The 24,930-nt window shown below is 47.0% G+C and overlaps 2 protein-coding genes across 2 annotated transcripts in view; one reads left to right on the top strand and one right to left on the bottom strand.

Annotated features, from left to right (window-relative positions):
* Positions 1-24,930, bottom strand: part of LOC144153646 (monocarboxylate transporter 10-like) — a 307,668-nt gene that overhangs the window by 276,222 nt on the left and 6,516 nt on the right. The gene's annotated exons all lie outside the window — the stretch shown is intronic.
* Positions 14,030-23,310, top strand: LOC144152896 (uncharacterized). The gene is made up of 5 exons (XM_077684441.1): positions 14,030-14,206; positions 15,320-15,381; positions 16,228-16,335; positions 20,494-20,520; positions 23,213-23,310. Exons 1-5 carry the CDS (start codon positions 14,092-14,094, stop codon positions 23,285-23,287), a joined length of 387 nt encoding a protein of 128 aa, XP_077540567.1. The 5' UTR covers positions 14,030-14,091; the 3' UTR covers positions 23,288-23,310.

Raw genomic sequence — 24,930 nt, 5'->3', positions numbered from 1 at the left:
GCGAAGCTTGGTCTCAGTGAAAACGGAAAATGGCCAAAATCGAAACGCAATGACCCCAAAACAAAAACCAACCACTTCTGCCAGAACCAAAAGGTAAATAATGAAATGAAAACGCAAAACCATCGATCAACCGAAACGAAACCCATTCATTTCGCTGAGCTTTACTCGAACGCAAATATTTGGTATACCTTATTTCAGATCCTTCTTCTACAATTATCGGGAACGTTTACGTTCTCCAATGGCTGCCAGCCCTTCCGCGGAGCGAACCACGCGGGGCCTACCCATGCCGCGGTAAAAGGTGAACTGCCCGACGAGAGCGAGTGGCCGCACGTGCGATGTGGTGTGACGCGAGAAACGACGCTCATTGGCTCCCATTGTGGCGTGATATAGTGCGACACTTCGGCGCGTGCGCCCCCGCCAGGTGCGAACGGCGAACGAGAGCTGCACGCGAAGAGCACGTAAATCTATAAGTTCTAACAGGGGCACAGTCAACACTTTATCCCTACCAGACCCCCCTGCGTGCGTATGTGCCAGACGCTCCAAGGGCATCATCACCATCATCATAACCGCCATTAGAGCACTTGGATAAAGTCGTCTTTCTCGCAAAGCGTTTCGGCGTACGCCACCACCGAAGGATCAAGTCACGCAATACAAGCTTCGCCTGATAAATGAATTATCGATTGTTCAGTCGTCAATAAATTAGTTCGCCAGTCAGTGAATGAAACCCTCATTGAACTAAGCTCGCTTTCCTGAGCCAACTAATAATTCGCTTTCCTGAGCCAACTAATAATCCCCGTCCAGAGGACAATGAATATAAAACCGTTATCTTGCCCTTGTCATAACAAATTCGCGCTTCTCAACGAGCAGGACGAGGTTAGTGTAGAAAGGCTAAATGACAAACGAACAACAGCAATCAAAGAATCAGCTGCAGCGGTGGGAGAAGCAACATGTAGGGAACAAACTGAAAAACTAACTAAGAAAACGAAGGAACTAATTGCCCACCGTAAGAACATGAAAGTGTCAAGTACGGTGGATCAGATTGAATTAGCCGAGCTGTCGGAACTGATTAACAGAAGTAAAACAAACGACATTCGGGCGTATAACATAGCAGTAATTGAGGAAATGCTGCAAATATGGGGACGCTTGAAAGCAACTAAGAGGAAACTAGCTATCGGCAAAGACAGGATGTATGCACTTGGAGACGACACACAGCATGGACGAGATAATAAAGGTATCAGAACGATTCCACACCAGGTTGTACACCAGTAACGCTAGACCAAGGGAAATTACTGAGCGTACAAGCTCAAATTACGATGTCCCACTAGTAACTAAAGAGTAAGTTGGAAAGGCTCTCAAAAGCATGAATATTGGAAAAGTTGCAGGTGACGACGGCATAACCGTGAATCTTTTAAAGAAATGAGGAGATAGTATACTGAAAAGCTTCCTGCCCTGTTTTCGGATTGCTTAAAGACTCAAGAAGTGTCCATAACCTGGAAAAACGCCAACATTATTGTGACTCATAAGACGGGAGATACTAAGGACCTCAATATAATTACAGCCCCATCAGCCTACTGTCAGTTGTTTACAAGCTGTTTACCAAAGTTATATTTAGCCGAATAGGTGACAGCCTGGATTTCCGGCAACTCAGAGAGCAGGCTGGGTTCAAGAAAGGGTTCTCGACCATGGATCACATCCATGTCATCAATCAAGTAATAGAAAAAATCGGCAGAGTACACTTAACCCCTTTACATGGCATTTATAGATTACAAGAAAGCGTTTTCTTCGGTACTCACCGCAGCCGTGCTAGAAGCATAAAAAGGCCAGGGAATAGAGGAGACTTACACAAGACTTTTACAAGACATATATAAGGAATGCATGGAGAGGATAACCCTCCACAAGCAAAGCGATAAATTCTCGATCTGAAACGGAGTAAGACAGGGAGATACCACCTCGCCAAAACTATTCACAGCATGTCTGAAGGGGGTATTCAGAAAGCTTGACTGGGAAAACATAGGATTAAGGATAAACGGGAATCATTTGAGGTTTGCGGACGACATAGTCTTGCTTAGTGAGACTGCAAAACACCTCCTAACAATGCTTTAGGAGCTACAATTAGAAAGTGCGGCCGTGGGGCTAGAAATAAATATTAATAAATCGAAAGTAATGAAGGAATAAATCGTAAGTTGGGCATGCCGAAAGCGTCCTCCTAAGCTTAGGAAACGAAACTCTAGAAGAATAACAAAAATATAACTTTACCTCGGACAGATGGGCAGTGCTGACCCCAACCACCCCAAAATCCCGCGCAGTAAAGGTATGGGTTGGAGAGCCTTCGGCAAGCACTCCCAAATATTGAAAAATAAGCTACCTGTATCACCCAAAAGAAAAATACACAACCAGTGCATACTGCCGGGGATAACATACGGGGCTGATACTTGTCACCTTACTAAACAACTAGAAAGCAAACTTAGGTCGGCTCAGAGGGGCCATGAAACGAATAATGTTAGGAATAACACTCAGGGTCAGGAAACGAGCTACCCGGATCAGAGAACAAAACTAGAGTAGAAGATATCATAGTTGAAATAAAGAAAAAGAAATGGACTCGGGCTGGTCGTGTAATGAGACGAACCAAGAAGCGGTGGACAATTATGGCAACAGAGTGGATACCAAGATATGGGTCTGGAAGAAGGGGAAGGCCAGTGACCCGATGGAGGGATGGCATAAAGAAATTCGGGGGCAAACAGTGGACTCAAGCGGCGAAGGGCAGGAGCGGTTGGAGGCCAATGGGAGAGGCCTTCATCCTACATCCTACAGTGGACCTGAGTAGGATGATGATGATTATGATGATGATGATGACCTTGCCCTTCCTACCCATCCGCCCCCTGAAATAACTCCAGCACGGTTCTCTAGCTACGCCAACCAGGAGGGCAATTCCCTTGTTCACATGCTTACCTGAGGACTCTTTCGGGGTCCGTCCATGCTCTTGCCAGTTTATATAACACTCAACACGTTTCAGATCGTCAGGCACGCCAACAGCATCGCCACGTACCACGTGCTAGTAACACCGGTTCGAGAAGCGTAAACCTCCTCTCTTCCCACCCCGCTCCGTACCCGCTACATGCATATGGGATCATCTCGCGTCCCACCTGCCCCACACCTAACTGCCCCTACCCGCCATTAAAGGGACCGTGATGACAGAATACAAGTAAGGTTCATTAAAAAGGCTATTTTGTTCGGATAACTAGAATGACAATTTCATCACCAGCTTCAAACAAATAATCGAGATGTTAAAGAAGAAATATTCATTAGTGGCGACTCCCTAGCCACTTGCCGGCAATTTTTTATGACGTCACAGAATCTTGTTTGGGCGACTGCCGGCCGCCCACCTAAGACACCGCCAAAGAAACATGACTGGGCGATTGTGGCGGGGTTTCTAGCTCCGTTTGATCGCATCACATGAATGCTAACGCGCAGTTCACACACTGATAAAATTGCTTTTAGTGCTGGTTCATAATACGTCACCAAGTTCTGTCAATATGACGTCACTGTGGCGCGATATTTCAACGTTCTTCAATTCTTCTTGCGTTTTTTTTTTTCTTTTCGATTGAAAGAAACGCCTTTAGCTGCTAAAATGGAGCTAAGCGAGCTACCAAAGTCTATTTCTTTCAAAAAGATCAAATTTGTATTTTCTCTTAATGGCTCCTTTAAACTTTTACTGGGAGTTCCATACACCGGACCTCAGCTCCCGCGTCCCATCTCGGGAGGACTGGTGAAACCCGGGTCATGGCGTAAACAACAAGAGCTCTTGTCGGTCAGCTGCCTTCACGTTAGTGGCGGCACCTAGGGGGGTTACGGACCAGTCGTATCGTAATGCAGAGGCCGTGGCACCACGGCCCGGACTTATACGCTTGACAAACCGAACAAATGATGTTCTCTTATCAGTTGATTTCTGCATTATATATATGCTCCCTGGTTTTTCAGACCAGCACTAACCTCTACGACGGCCCAGACTCATACGCTTGACAAACCTAAAAAAGGTGTGTTCATTTATAAATTAAAGTTCTGCATTATGCTCCCTTGTTTTTCATGCCAGCACTAACGTCTAATGTTTGTTCACTAGTTAAAACTAGTCAGAATACCCCATTCGCCAGACTTTCATTTCCATTTTCACGATTCGGTCGGTTTTTTTTTTTTTTGTACCCCATTCGTCCTCTGCTTTTGAGAGGGGTAGTAGGCGTTTCCCTGGCAAGTTCGAATAACACTTTCCCCTTTGAGAACCCTTCTCCGGTTCTCTTTGCCCCTGCCATTTCCGCTTTCTACTCAACTATTCCTTTCCCTCAAATGATCCAACATCCCTCAGGTTGCAAGGCCCGCATTCCGCTTAAGTCAAATACCACCGCTTCCCCGATAAACATCGCCGACTCGGCTAGGTCTTCGAAAACCGGTAAACAAAAGCGTGGTATAAGCTACGTATTTATATGGCAAACCCAAAACAGAAAGGAAGCTGGACGGGCACTGGATGATCTAAGTGACGTTTAGATGGTCTCGTTAGGGTAACCACGGGAAATGTCTCCGGAGCGGCTGCAAGAGAGAGTATGCAAATGTTGACGATAGCGGAGCTGACGATCGGCCTTTTTGCCGTTCCGGATAGTTCGCGTGGCTGATTGCACACCGCCCGACGCCCCATGTCATTGAGAACTGCTTTCCCTTTTTTTTTTTTTTCCTTTTTCGGGAAACGACGGCTCATTGTCATTCCAACGCTTTCTAACGAGAAAAGGAAGCTCTGACATCACCTTCGCACGCACCGTTTTTGTGTGTGTGTGTGTGTGTTTTGTACTGTAAGCTACACTGGCCGAGGTTGAGCAGTTTCGCGTGAACCTTGAAGGGCCGTGTTGCGCAAGCGCGAGGAACATTGGATTGGATTGTATTGGATTGTAAATCCCATCCAATTGGAGTACGGCTGTGTAGAGAATTAGGTCTGCACATTCGCCGGTCTGCGCATTCCAGGGGAGTGACGTCATAGCCGCGGCAGACGCACAGGCGCCGGCGCGTGCCCAGCTGTGCGCCTCCGTTGCACAGTAGCCAAGTCTGACGCTGCGCCGGAGCCGCTTGATAGCCGTTTTTCGCGGCTCCTGGAGAGCCGTGCCGCGCATGCGCAAGGAGCAGTGACTGGACTGCACTGGACTGGACTGGACTGGATTTGATTGGATTGTAAATCGTTTTAGCAGCATTATCATTATAATCAGCTAATCCTAGGAAACCAGGAAAGCTAAGAATAACCAGCTGAACTTTAGCTCACGCTACGTATATCCTGGCATAGCCGAGCTAAGCCACTGCTATTTTTTTTATTTTACTTTTTTTTTTTGAGGCACACATTATATTCCCCCATCCGATGCCGAGGGGAGGATCTTTACTTTTCTAGAAGGCGATTTCACTTCTCCCGCTGTCAGCAGGAACTCCAGAAAAACATGGACAAGGTGTTTGAAGAACAGTTAGAAGAACAGTCTCTGTGTGCATCCGGAGGTGACTGGGCTGACGTTAGGGATAAGGATTTACAAGAAAAAAAACGTCAATATTGTTACGTGCAGCAGGGTGAGTGAGACGAAACATGAATTTTTATTAACACCATATTGTCAATTCCCCATGGGTATTGTATTTTCACAGGAGTGAGCCTGTATGCCACCATAGGAGTGCACTTGCGCACAAGTACCGCGCCAAGGTGGAGAAATAATAGAGTTCCCATACGGAACATGCCATAAACAACAATACAGACACCTGTATGCTTGCAACCAGTGCGTTAGAAACAATCGGCCCAATTAGCCAGGCACTGCATGGCTCTGCACGCTAATTACGTACAAGAATTAGTAAAAACAACAGCCAACAGGTCATTGAAGTTATTACACTATTTTCAGCAATATTGGTTAGCAGTTGACTGATAACTGGGTCTAATGCATGCCATTCACTAATACCTCGCTGCCGTTTCTTTTGCGGGAGGTTCATCTCCCTCACTCCCCCGACATCTAATCAACAACCTCTCCTGCGCTACACGGATATCTTGGCCAATTATCGACACCAACGGCGAATGTTCCCCCATTCACATGCACAACTCACAAGAGATGAAGCTACCACCTTCAGAAGACTCCAAACCTGAACGTTTCCGCACCGCACCCTCCTCCATGCCATATATCCGACCGAATATCAAGCCAGCTGTAACTGCCCAGCACCCGGTGCTCCATACCATCAGGTATGGGAGCGCGAGGAAACGCCAGGTCTACAACCAATCTCCAATCCCTCCATTCAAAAGTGCACGGCGCGGTTGGCCTGCAAGGACCCTACGATTAGAGTGAGCTGTAATACTACGATCCAGCTTGACATGGTGAACAGGGCCCGCGCAGCCAGCCACAACCAGGGGATCCCGGACTGAGGATCCCCTCCACCGGGCGAGTGCCCTAACAGGAGCACCTGTTGCTGAATAAAGATTTCATTCATTCATTCATTCCAGTGCCCAAGAGCGCCTTTGTCTCTTCGATCTTGTGTCACGGAAGTTCAAAAAAGCATCAGGGTTTACCCGAAATTATTTGCGAGGTGATTCAGTGGATACAGGAATTTAAGCCGAAGATTTTTTTGTAAGGACAGCTAAACCAGAATGATCTCCCTAAAAGCGTGTTCTCATTCGCTTTTCCTTTCGTCGAAAAGGAAGGAATCCAGTCAGAAAGGGTCTTCTCAAGCGAAGCTTGTATTGACTGGTTTGCGCCGTCGGTGATGGCGTACGCCGAAAAGCCTTGCGGCGACTTTATCCACGCGCTCTAAAACGACGACGATGGTGATAATGCTCTTGTTCTAACGTCCCTTTGATATATCGGCGTCCAGGCAAAGTCGGCCACCAAGCCCCGCCCCTTTGTGTCCCTCCTGGAGAAACTTCCTGGTGAGGTGCTGCCGCCTGGAAGAAGGTGCCGGAAGTACACGCGCAGTTTCTCGGCAATTAAGTTGACGGCCACTGCGTCCCGGTAGGGTGGGTGATGGCGTTCATAATCTCTCAATTGTGCCGCCGGCTGTTGTGTATACATCTGTATATATATATGCGCTAGTAGTAAGTAGGTGCAGTAAGAGAGAGAGAGAGAGAGAGAGAGAGAGAGAGAGAGAGAGAGAGAGAGAAGGCTCTTCATTAGAAGAGAAAGCCGAGATGTTTGCCAGAATTCCGACGCCGACATGCTACTCTGCGGGGGAAGCGGTAAATGGGGAGAGAAAAGGCGCGATAGATTACAGTGCAGAAGAAAGAGTAAGAAAGAGAAGAAATAAAAGAAGAGAGAGAAATAACAAAAAATATGATTGGTCAGTTTGTGCCAGTAGTATGATTAAAACGTCTGTTTTATTAACTCTAAATCACTGCAATGACGCCAATCCGCCAGTACTTTGCGTTGAGCTGATTGAGAGGGAATCGGGGGGTTTAGCGCAAAAAAAGACGAGGACGGTGGCAGACGAGAGAAGACAAACGCCTGTTTCGTCTGCCACCGTCCTCGTCTTTTTTTGCGCTAAGCCCCCCGATTCAGTATGTACTAACTAGCCCAACAGCACGTTTCACTGATTGAGAGGGCCAAAGACTAACAAGTACTTTCAAGGTCATTGGCCCTGGGCTGAGGCGCTCTAGTTTCTGCTCAAGACTGCGCCTTGCTTGTATATATGCGGAGCACTCCAACAGCAAATGCTCCGCGGTTTACAGCGATCCACAGTTGTTGCAGTTAGGGTTTGTATCGGCACCAAGTAGACAAAGGTACGACTTCGTGAGCGCTGCGTTGAGACGTGGTCGGTTATACAACGTCTCTAATCGGCGCGGAAGTACCTGTGGCTGTTTCATCCTGAGCTCAAGTTTCTGTGTGGCGTAGGAAGGCAAGGTGGTGCTCTGGAAGTGACCAGAGACTATTCCGTTCCATTAAAACAAGTGCATTCGTCCGAGTTGTGGCATTACGCTTACTGAAGAATACCTTCCTCACATTACGCATTTCCACGCCCCTGCGAGCAGCTTTATCTGCCTTCTCATTTCCAGGAACACCACAGGGACCAGGAAGTTACTGAAACGTTATACAGTGTCCAGCGTCGTTGGCAAGCTGGTGCCGGGATGAGATCTCCCGAGAGGTGCAGCAGGCTCTCGCGTTCACCCGCATGCGGTCCCCTTTTGACTGCGCTTAGGTGTGACGCAAGGCAGAATATTTCAACGAAATTGAAACAGAAACAAAACCTTTCGCCTGCGGCGGGCATTTATTTAACATTTTTGCCAGCTGAGGTTTGTGTATTTTAAGTGCGTGACCAGGAAAATTCTTCCATACACTGATTTTATTTACACTTATATGTCCCTTTCCCAAAACGCTCAGGAAAGCCCAACCAATCCTGTGCCACCCCGTATTTGCGATTGTGATGACACAAATTGGAATGCGGGAAAGTGTATGGCACGTCGATAACCAATTTTCCCGATTTTGGCATTATGTGCGTTAATAAGCAACCGCTGCCCCTGAGATTGGTATATTTGTATTCACAACGTTCTAATCTACCGATATCGGCCAGCTTGCTTTTACATTTCTGCGTCTTTTCGATCCAGCCGAACGCAGCTATTGACGCTAGTATCATTATTTTTTGTTGCTGTTGTTTTATTTGTGTTTGGCGCCACTGGCGACAGCACCAAGAAGAATTTTTGTTTAATTCTTTGGTTTTGTTCTGTCTTTAGCTCGCCTATTTTTTACGTATTTTGTTTATTTTTAGTTAACCGGCAGAGGAGTTCGCTAATAGGCCAGCTGGTATGTTATACTTCGAAGGAAAACAGCGTGAGCGATAGGGCAAAAGATAGAGATTTACACAGCACAGCGCCTGTGTTGCGTGAATCCGTTGCTATTGTCCCGTCGTTCGGGCTGTTTTTCCTTCGTTAACTGGGTGAGGGCGTCCAAAACTCCAAACTTGCATCGGCGGGCTTCGTTGCCCCACAGTTCAGCATCGCGCAAAAGCCTATCATAAAACTTTTCAATTTTTTTTTTACAATAGGCTTTGCTGGAGTACATAACAGCAATGTGAAAAAGCCATTCTTGAAGATAAAAAATAAACTTGCACATCCAATTTCTATAAATCTGGCTTTACTGCTTGCACAAAGGCATTGCTCGGGGGATACTTCTGGCTGGGCCATATAGGAAGTCGCATATCAAAATGTGAAAGCGATGCGGTGTTCTCATTTCTTTTAATTTGAACAGTGCCGCGGTGCGCGCGCTGTGGAAACCACACGGACCATGAACGGAAATGGGTATATAGTAGATAAATAACGTTCTGATCATGTTGTGGGCCTCGCTAGAAACAACGCAACAAGTTTTTTTGCGAAGGGTATGGGTGCGAGCTAGTTGGTACTTCATTGTTACTTCGTAAAGCGCAGTAAAGAACACACAGGACAAGCGAGACAAGGACCAGCGCTACTTACAACTTAATTTTAATAAGAACCACGGGACATATAAATGAAAAAGAAGAAGACGCTCAAATGTCTATGAAGTTTTTCATGTCACTGCACAGCCTCCCACGCACCCGTCATGCACGCTTATCCAAAAAGGCCAGCTCTTTCGGGCTCAGAGATATGGACGTTGTGCTGACACATTCACCTATCCGCTGCATTTCCGCGGCCTCAGCGATCTCTCGCGTGCGCTGACCAGCGTCTCGAAATGTGACGGAGCACTCATCACACATAGGCTCGCACTTGTCGCACTCTTGGGAATGAATACCCAAATTACTATCTTTGCCTTTGCGTACCTTGTTGCAATGTTCCCGTAGGCGAGTGTTGAGGCACCGCCCCGTCTGGCCTACGTATGTTTTTTTTACAAGTGAGGGGCAACTTCTAAACCACCCCTTCCGCGCAACGCACGTACTGGTTTTGGTGATTAATGAGGCATTTGTTTTTCCTCTTTTCACAGGGCACGTTTAGCTGCAGGGTCTAGACAGTTTATCAGGGGCCGACATGACAACTTTCACGCCAGCCCTTCCACCAATCCTTTTAAGGTTAGGCGATATGCGATGCATGTACGGGATGACGGCTATATTTTTGCCCTTTTGGGTCACCTCTTGTGAATCTTCCTGCGTCTTCTTTGCCTTCAAACGAATCGAGTTGGCCACAGCTACAATCATGCTCTCAGGATATCCTGCTGAAGTAAGGCGACGGACTTGAGCGTAATAACTAGAGTTAATGAGGCGCTTGCAAGGTTTCTTCAGCGAGTTTGTGAGACACGTTCTGGCGATGCTTTTGAAACTTTTAGTTTCATATGGGTCATCAATTTTCAACAATCCGACGTTGCGCTGCTAGAATTCCGCTATACATTTTTGCCAGGTATGCCTTTCAGAAACCGAAACTAAAAGTTCTGAGCAACTGGTAGAATTTCTGACACAAAATTCGGAGAAGTGCTTCAAAGCGTTTTCTGTGGACGTAAAAGACCTATATTACACTCTCCGTTGCGATTTGATGCTATCGAGTGTTGAAGATGCGATTTTGGTATTCGGTCCTGTACGGTTCTCGAGTGAATGTGCTGTCTCGGTTCAAGGTTTTTTTGGATTTGTTAGAATTCTACTTGTATGCAACGTATGTTCAATGGAACGACGTTGCGTACATAACAAAAGAATGGAGTATGTATTCGGTCCTGCGTTGCTCCTGCACTATGTAACCTCGTCATGGCTCACTTCTTCAGGATGCTCGCAGACAGGTTAAAGGACACAAGAGTCATAAAAGTCTTTCGATATGTCGATGACTCCTTGGTGCTGCTGGAGAGTAGCGCGGAAGCCTTCCCTGTGGATGTGGCCAGTACACTGGGGATTTTTAAAGAATGCCTTATCCCTCTTGAGGTCACTCATGAGGTGCCTCAACAGGACAGCCTGAAATTTTTGGATCTGTGTTTAAAATTCTCTGCTTCGCCTGTATGTTGGTTGTACGAGCCCCGTTGCCAGAAACCGTTATTGCCACTTACGTCCGCACACACTAAACCCGTGAAGAGGGACATCGCCAGAACGTGTCTCACAAACTCGCTGAAGAAATCTTGCAAGCACCTTATAAACTCTAGTTTTTACGCTCAAGTCCGTCGCCTTACTTCAGCAGAATATCCTGAGAGCATGATTGTAGCTGTGGCCAACTCGATTCGTTTGAAGGCAAAGAAGACGCAGGAAGATTCACAAGAGGTGACCCGAAAGGACAAAAATGTAGCCGACATCCCGTACATGCATCGCATATCGCGCAACCTTAAAAGGATTGGCGGAAGGGCTGGCGTGAAAGTTGTCATGTCGGCCTCTGATAAACTGTCTAGACCCTGCAGCCAAACGTGCCCTGTGAAAAGAGGAAAAAACAAATGCCTCATTAATCACCAAAACCAGTACGTGCGTTGCGCGGAAGGGGTGGTTTATAAGTTACCCCTCACTTGTAAAAAAACATACGTAGGCCAAACGGGGCGGTGCCTCAACACTCGCCTACGGGAACCTTGTAACAAGGTACAAAAGGCAAAGATAGTAATTTGGGCATTCATTCCCAAGAGTGCGACAAGTGCGAGCCTATGTGTGATGAGTGCTCCGTCACATTTCGAGACGCTGATCAGCGCACGCGAGAGATTGTTGAGGCCGCGGAAATGCAGCGGATAGGTGACTGTGTCAGCACAACGTCCATATCTTTGAGCTCGAAAGAGCTGGCCTTTTTGGATAAGCGTGCATGACGGGCGCGTGGGAGACTGTGCAGTGACATGAAAAACTTCATAGACATTTGAGCGTGTTCTTCTTTTTCATTTATATGTCACGTGGTTGTTATTAAAATTAAGTTGTAAGTACCGCTGGTCCTTGTCTCCCTCGTCCTGTGTGTTCTTTACTGCGCTTTACGAAGTGACGAAGGGTATACAATTTTTTTTATTTTAACGACATTCCCAGTAACGTGTTTTTAAATAACATAGTTATTGTACGGAATGCGTCACTTTAACATAATAACAAATACTGAAACGTCCTCCACACAGAAAGCACTTCGTTTCCTTCAGGGGGTTAGGGTGGTTTTTGTGAGTTAATTTCTGGTAGTCGCGTATGATGCTCAGGACACATAATGAAAAGAAATGACTGCCGCGTCAACGCAGCTGCCCTCAAGGCAAGCCGAGCACGTTGTCTCCATTATTTATACTTTATCTGTGTTTCACTGTAGCGTACAAAGAGGTCAAGAAGAAAAGAAACTCGAGGTCTGTGGAAGTCGAGGCCCTACAATCTTACAAGCCTCTGCAAAAAAGAAATGCCGCAAAGGAATAATTTTTTTCATTAGGCGAGAAAGCCAACCCTACAGCATTGTATCAACTCAGATGACATTCATGGCCCAGAATAATTCCCGATAATTGATATGAAGCACATTGAAGCGCCCGATATGCTCATATACATTCCTTACTTTTTCTGCTAAACATTGCTCTGCTCGCATGAAGAAATAGAAGTGAGTGTAGATAAAGAGACCAAAGCGGAACCTTTCGTCTACTGCTGTGTTGGTTCGGGCACAGCTGGTCGCCTGGCGCTGCCTCGTTGGAAGGAATGAGTAATTTCGCAAACACAGAAACAAATAAGAACGAAACGATACATGTATGCTTCTTTTCTCTCCTTGGTTATGGTTTTTATTTTGTTCGGAATTCGCCACGTGCCACTATAAGAACAAAAAAACGCCAGCAAAATTTCGACAGTGGTGTTTCTTAATTGCCTCCATGCCTTGATTATTGCCTCGTCGCTGTCTCCATTTGTGCTCTGTCCTCTGCTGTGGTTGGACTCTGTCTTTTCGACGTACTGAATCTGAGGCACCCCTAAGCGGGTGGCCATTTCGCACAGCCGATGCGAGGCCCCCTTACTGCTTCGATGCAACTTGCAAGCATGCATACTATTATCAATTACTAGGAGGTGGCACGTGTTCATCAATTTTTACATTAAAAGAAGTCTAACGAGCGGTATAGCGTAGGTCGCCTCCTTCCCCAGATCTGGCCGCCAACATCGACTTCTTCGACTCCTCGACCACCTCTTGCAAGTCTCTGATACATAATCCTACATGCTCCAAGGCGACCACTAACTGCAGCGTCCCATATCACTCACCCTCTTCCCTTCCCCCACCCCATAGCCTAGAGCCACACTAGCCAATAGAAGTTGCAACAACAACAAGAAAAATTGGCCGCGTATTTGCTCCTTTCGTTGCAAATGTCGTCAAAAGACGATAGTCTTTGTAGACATTTGCCAAGGAAATGCTCCCCTTTGCTTTTCCTCTCACCTCTGATGCTGTTCCTGTTCCGTCGCGCTCATCCCAAGGTAAACACACTTAAGGTTTACTCAAGGCGATTTGAATTTACCGCGTTCCACTGCTCCAGGCCGGGCTCCTCGATGCCAGCGCTGCAGTACGGCGGAGACACGCGTGAATTGAGGCGGCCGACTTCAAGGTTTATAGAACCGTGTTGCCGTGCTCCACGTGCGTTCCAAGCAGAACGTGGAACCTAGCTAGTGAAATCTTTCGTTGCTGTTGCCACGTGATTTCTTATATGCCGCCAGGAGGTGGCGCGGGCAACAGCAGGCGGTGGTTTTCTGCAGTAGATGTAGAATATCATTTGCTATCGAAAAACCTAACATCCATGAATTTTTTAATAAAGGAACACTGTAAATATCTCTTGTGTACTAATTCTTCCCCTCCCTTCTTTATCTGGGGTGAACTGGCGTGGACTGTGCATCTTTCACTACTACCGAGTTTAAGCGCGTGGTATGCGACGCCTCGAGCTATAGAAAGCTTCAGTGACACATGATCGGGGAGCCGTTTCGCTGCGTCCGACGCCAATGCCACTGCCGGCTTTTTCGCTGGACGGGCTATGTAATGCTTTCGCATTAAAACCTTGCCCCCTCTCCCCAACTATTCATTCTACTCAGCCCCCCTCATACGGGCCCGCGACATGTTTAGCATTCCTTCTTTCCTCTACCTATGAGCTCTTTCCCTTTTTTCTCCTGCTCCACACATCTCATTAGCCATTCACTCGATCCGAAGGCTCGAAGTCGGCCGCAGTGTCTCGCGTCGTGAACCGGCGGCCGTAGTGCCGTATCCCTGCTATTATGCGTGTGGTCAGGATCTCGGTGTTCGCAGCGGGAGTCTTGCTCCTAGTTTGTGCACCGCGGCCCTTCGCCAAGGCGGAGAAGAAGAACTACATGCCAGATGCGAATATCTGCTGTGAGAAAAGTTTGCTATCTCCGCTCCTCACATTCTTGATGTTAGTCCCACTTCCGACAATGCAGTCTGTCAGCTGAAGTTTATTCCTGCACACTTCTAGTACAACCGCAGCCTGTTTATAACCACCGGTCGCAGAGTATGCTACTCACTGACCTTCTTTTTCTTTTTTTGCTTTTTTTTTTACCGCCAAAGGTTAGTGGCGCACAAGTCCCCATGCACGACTACCACTTTGAGTCACTGCTACTTCGGGTTTTACGCGCCGACGCAACGCAGGCGCGCCGTAGTGGAGGGCTCCGGGTTAATTTTGAACACCAGGGGATCTTTAACGTGCGCCGAAATATCGTACACACGGGCGTTTTTGCTTTTCGCCTCAATCAGAAAAGCGGCCGCCGCGGCTGGGAATCGAACCCGCGTCCTTGTGCTCAGCACCACAAGTCACTGCTACTTTAAACGAAAAACAAAGTTTGATAGCACAAGTCCAGTATGACTGACATCATTGTCCTACAGGTTGCTATAGGTGCTTTGACGTTCAATTAAGTCAGCATACCGCGTGTAATTCAGTGACATAGAAATGTCGTGCGGCGGAGAAAACATGAAATCTTTATATTAGTAACAGTCAAGACAGGAGAGCGGCCTGTTAGCCGATTTTGCTCTCTAATTAACGTGCGGGCAGTATAATCTGTCTGACGCGGTTGAGTTCTATTACGTCAAAACCAGTAACGTTTTCTATGAAAAAAAAAAAAAAAAACAATATTCGCGCATTGAGACGTTAAGGCATGACCTGACGTGGACTTGGATGTGTATTGCTGGGTTCAAACTCTGTCTACCAAGAAGGTTTAGACCACTACATCTAGATCGTAGCACGCGCTTGAGAGTTAATTATAAGTGCTGTCGGCCTCGCAAAAATGGCAATAAAAGCTCGCGTGCGCCCAAGCTCTTATTTTGTTTTGCATTTATTCATTTTTATCCACAAATTTCTTACTTTGTCAAATGTATGTCTGAAAATCCGACAACTGTTCAGGTTGTGCTCCGAAACATACGTTGCGCAATCTGCCACGTCCCGTTCCGTTAAATGGGGTTGATCTTATTTTTTATTTTATTTTTCTTCGACAGCCTACGAAGAAGCAGAAGTTGCGAGGATATCGAAATGCTACTTTAGCCATCTGCCGGCCGAGGTAAGTTAGTGTTTTCCCAACCACTCATCAGACTGTTACACTGTCATTTAATTCAGTAATTGGCGCCCATAGGTCGAAAAGAGAGAGAGGGGGGCGAGGACTAACTATACAGGATAAGGTGACATCTGCTCTAAGAAATAGAAAAAATGGGTCTTTACGCACCAAAGCTACCCGTGTTTTTTGGTGCACACAGGAGTGGAGGAGGTATACGCAGATTAGTTTATACCAGCTTCGAACCTTTCAACGTGCACGCGTTCTGATTTCCTACACTCGCGGGAATTTTTATCCTTCGTCATCATCAGACAAGCGGCCACCGCGGTCGGAAATCGAACCCGAGGCATAGTGCTTACAAGGCCTCCGCGCCTGAGCCATCGCTGCGGGTACTTTGAAATCGATGGCTTCATTTGCGCGTCCACACCAATTACCGAACACCAGCTTGACTTTATACACTGAATCTGACCTCTTTGCCCCTCTTTCCAACTTGTGGAGTGCTTAGTGGCGTGATACATTTCTTCATGGACTGCCTAATAGCTTGAGATGGAGCGCTGAGCTTTGTTAAAGGAAGAAGAGCCACTCCGCATTTCTCTTTCGACTAGATCGCCGGGAAAGACATTTTGCGTTTTGTCTTGAACTTTTTGAGGGACACAAACCTTTGTGATCTTTGGTGATTGTCCGCGAGTAGTCTTAAAAGGTACCACTCGGGCGGAGCAATTGCCAGCACGCCTGGCAAGCGTATACGTCCGTCCGCTTGCTAATAACTCACTCACTCAATCTGTATTAATTGTTACATACGATCTCAGTATACGTAAAGCTCGCATTCATAGGCTGAAGCTTTTTTTCCTGCAGTTTTCGAAGCAACTAGAGGACTCGGTGGTGTCGCTGTTCAACGGCATGAGCGTTGTCCAGACCATCCTGCTGTTTTGCGAAATCAACAACGACGACGGATACTCCATGGTCAGTGTGCTTTGCACTGTTGGAATTTGGCACGAACGCTTCGTATTCTGCGGTATGCTGGGGCAACCAGCTTTTGCATTGCGCTAGACCCTTTATAGCTTCTTCATACTAAGATGCAAAAATATGCGTCTACAATGAAGGTTTCTGAGTTGGCACATTACCGTAATGTAGAGAGGTAATCAGGCATCGGCGCACCGATGAATTTCGAGCACACAGCTTCGGAACATATCATAACGAACAACAACTATTATGTGTTGGCAATTATAGTGTAGCAATTCCTAGCAAAAACAATACAGCAGAGTACACAAGTAGGAGGTGTTGTGTGCAGAAAACAATTCTAGAAATAGCGTCCAGCAAACTAAACTGGTCCATGTACTCTCCTTAGAACGGTTCCCGCGAATGGTGCGTATTCGCTGATCCAGTAAGTCTACAGCCGACTCAAATGAACCTTACAGTTTAAAGAGTTGTTTCAAAGACGGCAGTCTTTCTCAGGTGCCTAAACGCGACATGTTTGCTCCGTTCGTCCGTCCATCCGTCCGTCCGTGCGTCCGTCCGTTCGTCCATCTGTCTGTCTCTCCATCCGTCCATCTGTCTGTCTGTCTGTCCGTCCGTCCGTTCGCCCGTCTGTCCATCCGTCCGTCCGTCCGTCCGTATGTCCGTCCGTCCGTATGTCCGTCTATTCGTCCGTCCGTCCTTCCGTCCGTCTGTCTGTCTGTCTGTCTGTCTGTCTGTCTGTCTGTCTGTCTGTCTGTCTGCCTGCCTGCCTGCCTGCCTGTCTGTCTGCCTGTCCGTCTGTCTGTCTGTCACTCAGTTCAGCCACCCGGCCACAACTTTATAGAATGCTTGGACAAAAAGTACATTTAGGCAAAACCTTTCCAAACCACATAAGCTGATGGCATGCTTCATACGTGTCAGCATTGTTCAATAAAAAGAAAACATTAGCACATTTAAGGCAAAACATGCCAGTGTAACTGACACTTGCAGATTTCCTTTATATAGCAAATAAGAGAGACAGAGAGAGAGAGAGAGAGAGAGAGAGAGAGAGAGAGAGAGAGAGAGAGAGAGAGAGAGAGAGAGAGAGAGAGAGATAACCTTTATTTCTGCAGGAAGATGCTAGGTCAAGAGGGGGAAGCGGGAGAAGAAGGAGGGGTGTTTGTGGCTTGGGACGTCTACAAAACGGACAGTTCAAGCCGAAGCTGTTTGGCTCCTTGACAAGGCGGGAGAGGCCGCGTGGGGTGAGGAGAGCAGGCTCACGGCTCTAAACTGCTTGCGCTAGGCCGCTTTCTAAAGAGTAGTGCGCAATTAAAGTCAGTGGGGAGGGTTCCAGTGCACGAGGGTCGATGTTTGAGGAGCAGGCATTTGGAGAAGGGTTGAAGGTTCTATAACGCATAAATTTCAGACAGTGCGAAATTAAATGCTGGAGATTGGCGGGTGTGAGGGAGGCGCAGAAGGGACATAGAGGCGGCAGGGATGGGGTGTACCATTTACGGAATTTATCTGGGGTTATTGTTTATGAAAATTTCGGCTGATCTTGGGAGCTGGGGCGAAGCGGATAAAAAACCGGTTGGAGTGAGGGTCTTGAGGCGACCTATTTTGTTTGTCTGTTGATTGCACCGTAGAAGCTGTATGGCTGGCGTCAATGACTTGGGAGGTGGCGGAGGCAAGTCGGGTAGCAGCGAAGGCCTAGAGGCATCTCCCTGGCAGCCGATTGGGCCGCTAGATTTCTGGATGTAGATCTGATGAAGGATTTTGTTGGCGATAGTACTGGTTGACGTGGGACTTCGCAGAATCTTTAAAGCTTCAAATGAGTTCGTCAGGATGCGTATCTAAGAAGGGACTGAGGTGTGAAAGTCGAACATGAGGAAGGAAATGGCTCGAATGATGGCATGGAGTTTCGCTTCCTGGATGGTAACACATGGAATATTAAGAGTTCATTTGCCTTGGATGGAGGGGTAATCAGGTAATGTCCATGCCGTGCCAACTAGTGGAGCAGGTATGCTTGCGTCGGTGTAAATATCGATTTCGTGGGGGCGTTTACTGTTCCGGAAGGCGTGGATGCGGGCAGCGCGGACGGGGCGGGCGTTACGCGAGACTGAATGGGTGGCCGCATTATTTAAAAACAATGTCGAAAAGAAGGGAAATAAAACCAAAAACTAAAAAAAAATCCCAGGCCATCTCCACTAACATGAAGCCAGGGGAGCGGCGAAGCATGCAGTGTATAAGTGTATTCTTGTAGCCTTTGCGTTTTTGCCAACAGAATTGAAACCCTTTGGGTGTAGAGGTATACAGCTTTATTGTAAAAGTCTCTTGTCTTTGAAGCTTGAAGCTCTATAAGGCGAGGCGTAAACGAGTGTCCCAGTGCTTTTTAGCACGCGTCACGTTCTAGCGCGAGGCATGAACGAGTTTCCCGGTGTTTTTGTACCGTGACTACATGAGGCGACGATTACGACGACGACAGGAGACGCCAACAGCCTCCTCCTGTAAGGGGCTTCGCCTCTAAAAAGTTTGAGCTCGAGGCGACCCAAACACAATAGTAACAAAAGGGCTCAGTATACTGGGACCCATGTATACGTGTGGTAAGAGCAATGCGAATGCGGGAGGATTCCACTGAATTGAGTAAACTATACTGTGTTTATCGTGGAAAGAGCGTGAAAAGTGTGAGGGGGGATAGAGGAGGTTGTGTTGCGTGGCTGGGGAGGCAGAAGATCGAAGACATCCGCAGCGGAGAAAGCAGACACGCCGCCTTAGAACGGTTGCCCCGAATGAGGCTTATTCGAATCGATCTGATATGTAGTTGAAAAACTTGTTTCAAATAATTAACGAGTCAGGAATGTAAGATGCGCAGAAAATCTGCTTGAGAAAGTGGGACCTTAACATCTCGACCTCTAGCATGGTGCGTAGAACTCTGCAGGGTCTGCCTGCCATCGTTTGTCATTGCTTATCAAATCCTAAACTGTTGGTGTCCGTAGTTCTAATTATTGCTTGATTTCCTAATTCGGCGAACACGATTTTGTACGTCCTGGTCGTTTCTTTAAAAAAGATTGCGTTGAAGGACAATATTTTTGTGTCACGTGACAACTTTTGCCCACCAATTGACACTGTATCGCTCGTCAGCACAATCACAACGATTGTTCAAGATATATGATTCGAACTTCACAGTACCAAAAATAACAAATGGGGGGCTGGTCGCGGTTTGAAGATTTATTTGTTGCTCTTGCTTTCAATACAGGCACAGACTCGAGAGATTGTTCGCAGCGCCTTGTGCGGGTGCACACATATGACCCCCTTGTCGCCGGACGAGATATCGACGATTTATAAATTACTCATTCCAGAGAAGCGTTTTCGAGTCAGGACACTGGGCCGTAAAAAATTTTATGTAAAGCTTGGGTACTTCGTAGAACCGTTTATAACGAAGAGTGGGGTAGTCGGAGAGGCCGATAGCAACAAGGACTTTCGCCAACAAAAGTATTCATTTGCGGCAACAGCGTGCTTTCCTTAGGCATGTGCAAAGTCGAAGGGAATTTCTAAACAACGGCAACGCAAAGTAGAGAGATTTTAAAGAAACGATGCGTTTACTTATTTGCCTGAGCAGTGAGCGACTGCTTAAAGCGTGTACTTTAGTTAAAAAAGGTAATTTGCACTGGGCGCAAAAGTTATCCGCAGAGTAACGAGATTTGAAGAAACACGTACCATGTCACACTCCCATACTCAATCCCTCAGCAACATCAGACCGACTCACTCCTTTATTCCGCTAAAGCTGGCCGAAGCCACCATCACACCCCCGCTCTTTTCTGTCTTACTTCCATATCCATGATGTTGATGGTGTCTAGAGTTCCTCTATATGGCTCTCTTAGGGAGCTATATGTAGAGAAACTGTAGAGGTGTCGGACACGTAGCGCCCTCTCTCGGCACCGACCGCCTGCGTTGTCGCCGCCACCACGCCACCCTCACAACCAAAAAACAGTGCGCCACCATCTTACACCTCAGAAAAGAACGAAAATATAAATCGGAGAAATCTGCGCAACAATTTGTCTCGCCGCTTGCTTATTATGTTCACCCTGTTTTACAATTACCAAATTCGCAACACATTATCTGTAGACGCCTGCAGGCAGAATTCTGCCTTTGTAAAATATTGAAAAAATGTTGGTGTTTTTACAGATCAGTGCCTGGATCAAGGAGCTACCAGTAAGTATAACTCCTTATAAAAAATATGGTTTGTATTTCAATACACTTCCGCCGATGGAAATACATTGAGGATTGTACGTACCTGTTTTGGCATAAAATAGTATATGCAGTTGAACCTGGATGTAACGAATTCCTGGATTTAACGAAGTTTTCAATTCTCCGTTGCCACCCCCATAGAAGCACATGCGTTTACGCCCTCTATGTAACGAAATCGTTGCGACGGCTAACCTCCATGTAACGAATTCGCTACGCTGATGAGCCCTTGTCTTTTGTAACTTTTTCTGAAAAATCGGCTAGAGAAATGCAATAATTTAGCGGACTTCACCCGCAACGCTAAGCACCGTGCGTTTCACGTGAGAGTGCGGTGTCGGTTAGCTTCTAGGCCTGTCTGTCGGCGGGTAGACGCGCGCGTCTCCAGTGCCATACGGGGTGTCAGTTCGTCGGTGATGATATCTGGTGCCAGAAAACGAAAAGCCTTGTCTTTTGAAGATAAGCTCGTAATTTTAAATGCCGTTTCCGCCTGCGAGAAAGAAGAACGTCACCGCATAGTACAGTATCCCAGCTAACACCTTCTAAACAATTTTGAATGCTTGCTAAAGGGCGCCATTTCGGCATAAGTTTAGTCCTTGAAACGGGTTAAGGCACCGGAAAAGCGTCAAAAGGCAAAAGAGTTACGTTTGTGAATACAGGGGTAAGTGACCTTGCTTTATTGGAATGCCGTGTAGTTACTTAGTTCGTGGGAAAGCAGCAAGCGCAAATCACGCAGTTTTTTACTCTGAAATAAATCGTTTAAAGGGTGAGTTCACCCTCTCTGATGTCTAGAATTTTGGTTTCGTTTCTGCTTCATTCACGCGAGCCTTAGCCCAAAACCTGCATGTAACGAAAAATTGCGAGTTTTTGTTAACTTCGTTATATCCAGGTTTAACTGTAGCCCAATAGCGGCGGTCCGTCCCGAGATAGGTCAGGCCCGGCACTTGGCTGATTAAATAAACTTTATTGAATGAAAGATGAGGGAAATGGGAGGGGGAGAGAAAGATGAGAAGATCACAGCCAAATTCCCTTTTTCCAAGGCTTTGGTGACCTCTGTTCCCGTCTTCACCCGGCTGATTAGGTGGTTTTGTATCTGCAAGTCTTCACGAGAATCATGAGAGACCGCCCTCGACAGCCCATGACTTACAGCCCGGCGCTTCCTGAGCACACCCAGCGCCACCTACTGGTTCGCTTGGAACAATCCCATCCTTTTGGATCAACTGCCGAAAGAACCATTGTTGTACTTCAGTTGGCTAGGGGTTGAATCGCGGGTTTGGAGCGAACGGCCTGTGTTCCAGCACCAGTAGTGCCAATTTTTTTAACACGAAAGTGTTTTATGCCGGGATACACCAAGATTTCACTGACGTCACATCCGTCACGGAAATGACGTCAGCACAACGAAGAAAGCGGCCTGTAAAGGGTGCACCTCTGCACACAGGGCCTTCTTGCGGAGAAACAACCTGTAGTACTAAAGAGTACGTTATACTTCAGGTTGTTCGTTTTGGGGTTTTATAGTTTGACACGAGAGTGTTTTATGCCGGGATACACAGAAATTTCACTGAAGTCATATCCGTCACGGAAATGACGCCAGTGCAACCCACGACCAGGACGTCGCTCACCAAGCACACCCACAAGACAGCCGCCAACCCGCAAATCATGCTCAGCTGCAGATTTCACGGCACATTTCGCTTTCGTGTTTTACCGATTCCTATGACAGAGGAATCGACCATAATTTTTTTTCCAAGACCTATGATCGCATTTACTGCAAGATGTTCTCTTGGCTCAATTCTATTCATTCTTTGCGTAAATAAGGGTGGTTTAGTACCTTCGAGATCCGTTCAGTGGCGGGGTGCATATCGACACGTTTAATTAATGTTCTCTAACGCACCGGAAGTGCCTGGCTTGTTCCTATTTTGGAACGGCACGTAACGGCCCGATACACACCCTATCTACCCCCTAACGGCGTTTATAAAAACTTCGTTAAAACCAGTTTCTACCTGAAAAAAAAAATCAGGAAACTTGCACTCATGCGCAAGACTTGAAAGGAGCCATTAAGAGACAATGCAACTTCGTTTAATTTGAAAGAACTAGGATTCAGTATCTCACTCAGCTCCATTAGAGACACAAAAGATATTTTTTAACGAAAAAAAAGCTAGAAGTATTTAAAAACTTTCAAATTTTGCACCACAGTGACGTGTTATGAGCAAGAATTACGTCATACGGGCCAACAATAAAACATAATTTTCAGTGCGTTAATTGCACGTTAGCATTCAAGTGATGCAGTCAAATGGAACTAGAGGCCCCATTACATACGTACATACAAAGAGCCCACTTTCAAGCTTACACTTTCTTGATTGTATTTAACCTCACCCTCCCTTTCGTTATCATAAGTTCCCCCAACACTGACCACCGCTCTCCATTTTCCGCATTAAGAGTATCATTGCTGCTACGACGCCCCTCACAACCATCCGTTCTTCTTCACTTTATTTGGTAACACTGCGCACTTCTCTGCGCCCAACATCATAGTGTCACAACTGTACCACAAACATCGATTTTCTTCCCCAAACTGTATAGGTAGACATGCGTGTCGAATTTTATCTAAGTGTGATAAGTTAGTTCTACCGATCTAATCTGTGCTTGTACGTGCCCCTTCTGTTTCCAGGAAGAACGTCAGCAAGATGCTTACGACAGCGCGTGGCACTGCTTCAGCAACCTGAAGGAGATCTTCATCAGCTGAAAAGAGAACTGCTTCTAAATCGACCGAATCTTGCGTGTGTTTCATTTTTGAGCTCAGAATGTCTTTACGCCCGGTTTCGTAGATCTCGAAAAACGTGCAGTGCCGGAAAATATCCATGAAAATAGGTCACCAGAAACCTGCGCCGAAGCGCCAGCGTCTTGTGACAAGACCTGTAGGCTAAAAGCAAAACGTCCCTGTGTACGAGATTTCGGCGCACGTTAAAGATTCCCTGCAGGTGGTCAAAATTAATCCGCAGCCCTCCACTACGGCGCGCCTCATCGCCTGCTTTGCGTCGGCGCGTTAAACCGTTTACAATCAAACAATCTTGTGACAAGATATCTGAATGCGACTATAAAACGCAGATAAGTGAATGCATTACTGCGCAGCGTTGTTGTTGTCGAGCAGCCGAGTGGCGACACGCACTCAAAAAGAAAGCAACTGAAATGTGATCTCAGCATCTTTACTCCCTTTCCTACCACCTAACGCCGACATCTGTTTTTAAGAGTTTAGAGCGTGATAACAAGACTCAAATGGGCTCAACTATTGCGTAAGTTTACATAACGTGCCTTGCATGATTCAGCCGTACTGTCGTAATGCCAGAGCCGTGATTCGAGCAGCAAGCTTGTGAGGGCGAGAAACGAATCCCGAAAGCTTGCTGGCACAAAGCCCTCAAAAGAAGAAAAAATCGTGCCATCTAAGTCAGCTTTATAAGGAGTTGGCAAGAACGCAGAGTACGATGACTAGGTAACGGTGTATTTTATACGCATGCAAATTTGAATCCATTCCCCGCAGAGTAGCATAAAGGCGACAATTTGCCGGCAGTCCTTTTTGAGATTACTCCACTGCACGCATTTATAACTGTCCCTCGCGTGCGAATGAAGATGATCCAGTATAAAAGAGTTTACCCCCCCCCCCCCCCCTTTATTCCCCCACCCTCCACACACACACACACCTTTTCAGAACTCGTGTATAAAAATCCGACCCGAATCTGCCCCTGGTTCTGGGACGTCTAGAGTTCCTGTGTACGCTTCGCCAGAGTTGCGCGTCTGATTTCCAGGAGCCACAGCGCCGCCGGTTCCTCCGTGACAGGAAAGCCCGCTTTCAGTGCTGCGCATCGAACTCCTTTTCCAGTTGTGCGCAGGTCAGCGGCTGCGGCTGTACCGCGCAGCGGCCGACGAAGCCGGCAGCACACGCACGCGCCGGCTTCGACTCGCCGCAGAAACTGGCGCGGCGGCTCCGACCAAGGAGGTTGGCTCCGACATGCGTGACGTGTGGCTTACCCGCACGACTTCGGAACCCAAGATGGCGGATGGACGCGCAACTCTGCTCCTCTAGGGGAGTTACATACAGGAAACCTGGGGACGTCCGCACTCGCCTGCCACCTGTCGGCAAGAAACTTAACAAAACATCAAGGCAAAAAATATCACCCCTTACCCTGGATCCGCCAACTCGTAATTTTTCTCCTGACCATCATGGTGATCGTGATCCTGATTCTGACCATGATCCTGACCATCATGGACACCGCAAGGAACGACCGCACGTATAAGCATGCCAGCCACCATATCGCGGCAAGACTCGATCGACACCACTCACTCGCATTTACTAAGGATATATGTTTCCTTAAACCCAAAAAATTTTATTCG

The sequence above is a fragment of the Haemaphysalis longicornis genome, unplaced genomic scaffold, assembly GCF_048455015.1.
Source record: "Haemaphysalis longicornis isolate Haplotype H1 unplaced genomic scaffold, Haemaphysalis longicornis Haplotype H1 scaffold_9, whole genome shotgun sequence".
NCBI lineage: Eukaryota > Metazoa > Arthropoda > Arachnida > Ixodida > Ixodidae > Haemaphysalis > Haemaphysalis longicornis.
This window is presented reverse-complemented; position numbering and strand designations above follow the sequence as displayed.

Excerpts from the sequence above, each read along its gene's own strand:
- LOC144152896 (XM_077684441.1), top strand. The coding sequence starts at position 14,092 with ATGCGTGTGGTCAGGATCTCGGTGTTCGCAGCGGGAGTCTTGCTCCTA. Across the intron at positions 15,382-16,227 it reads TTAGCCATCTGCCGGCCGAG|TTTTCGAAGCAACTAGAGGA; the intron begins GTAAGTTAGTGT and ends TTTTTCCTGCAG. Across the intron at positions 20,521-23,212 it reads CCTGGATCAAGGAGCTACCA|GAAGAACGTCAGCAAGATGC; the intron begins GTAAGTATAACT and ends TTCTGTTTCCAG.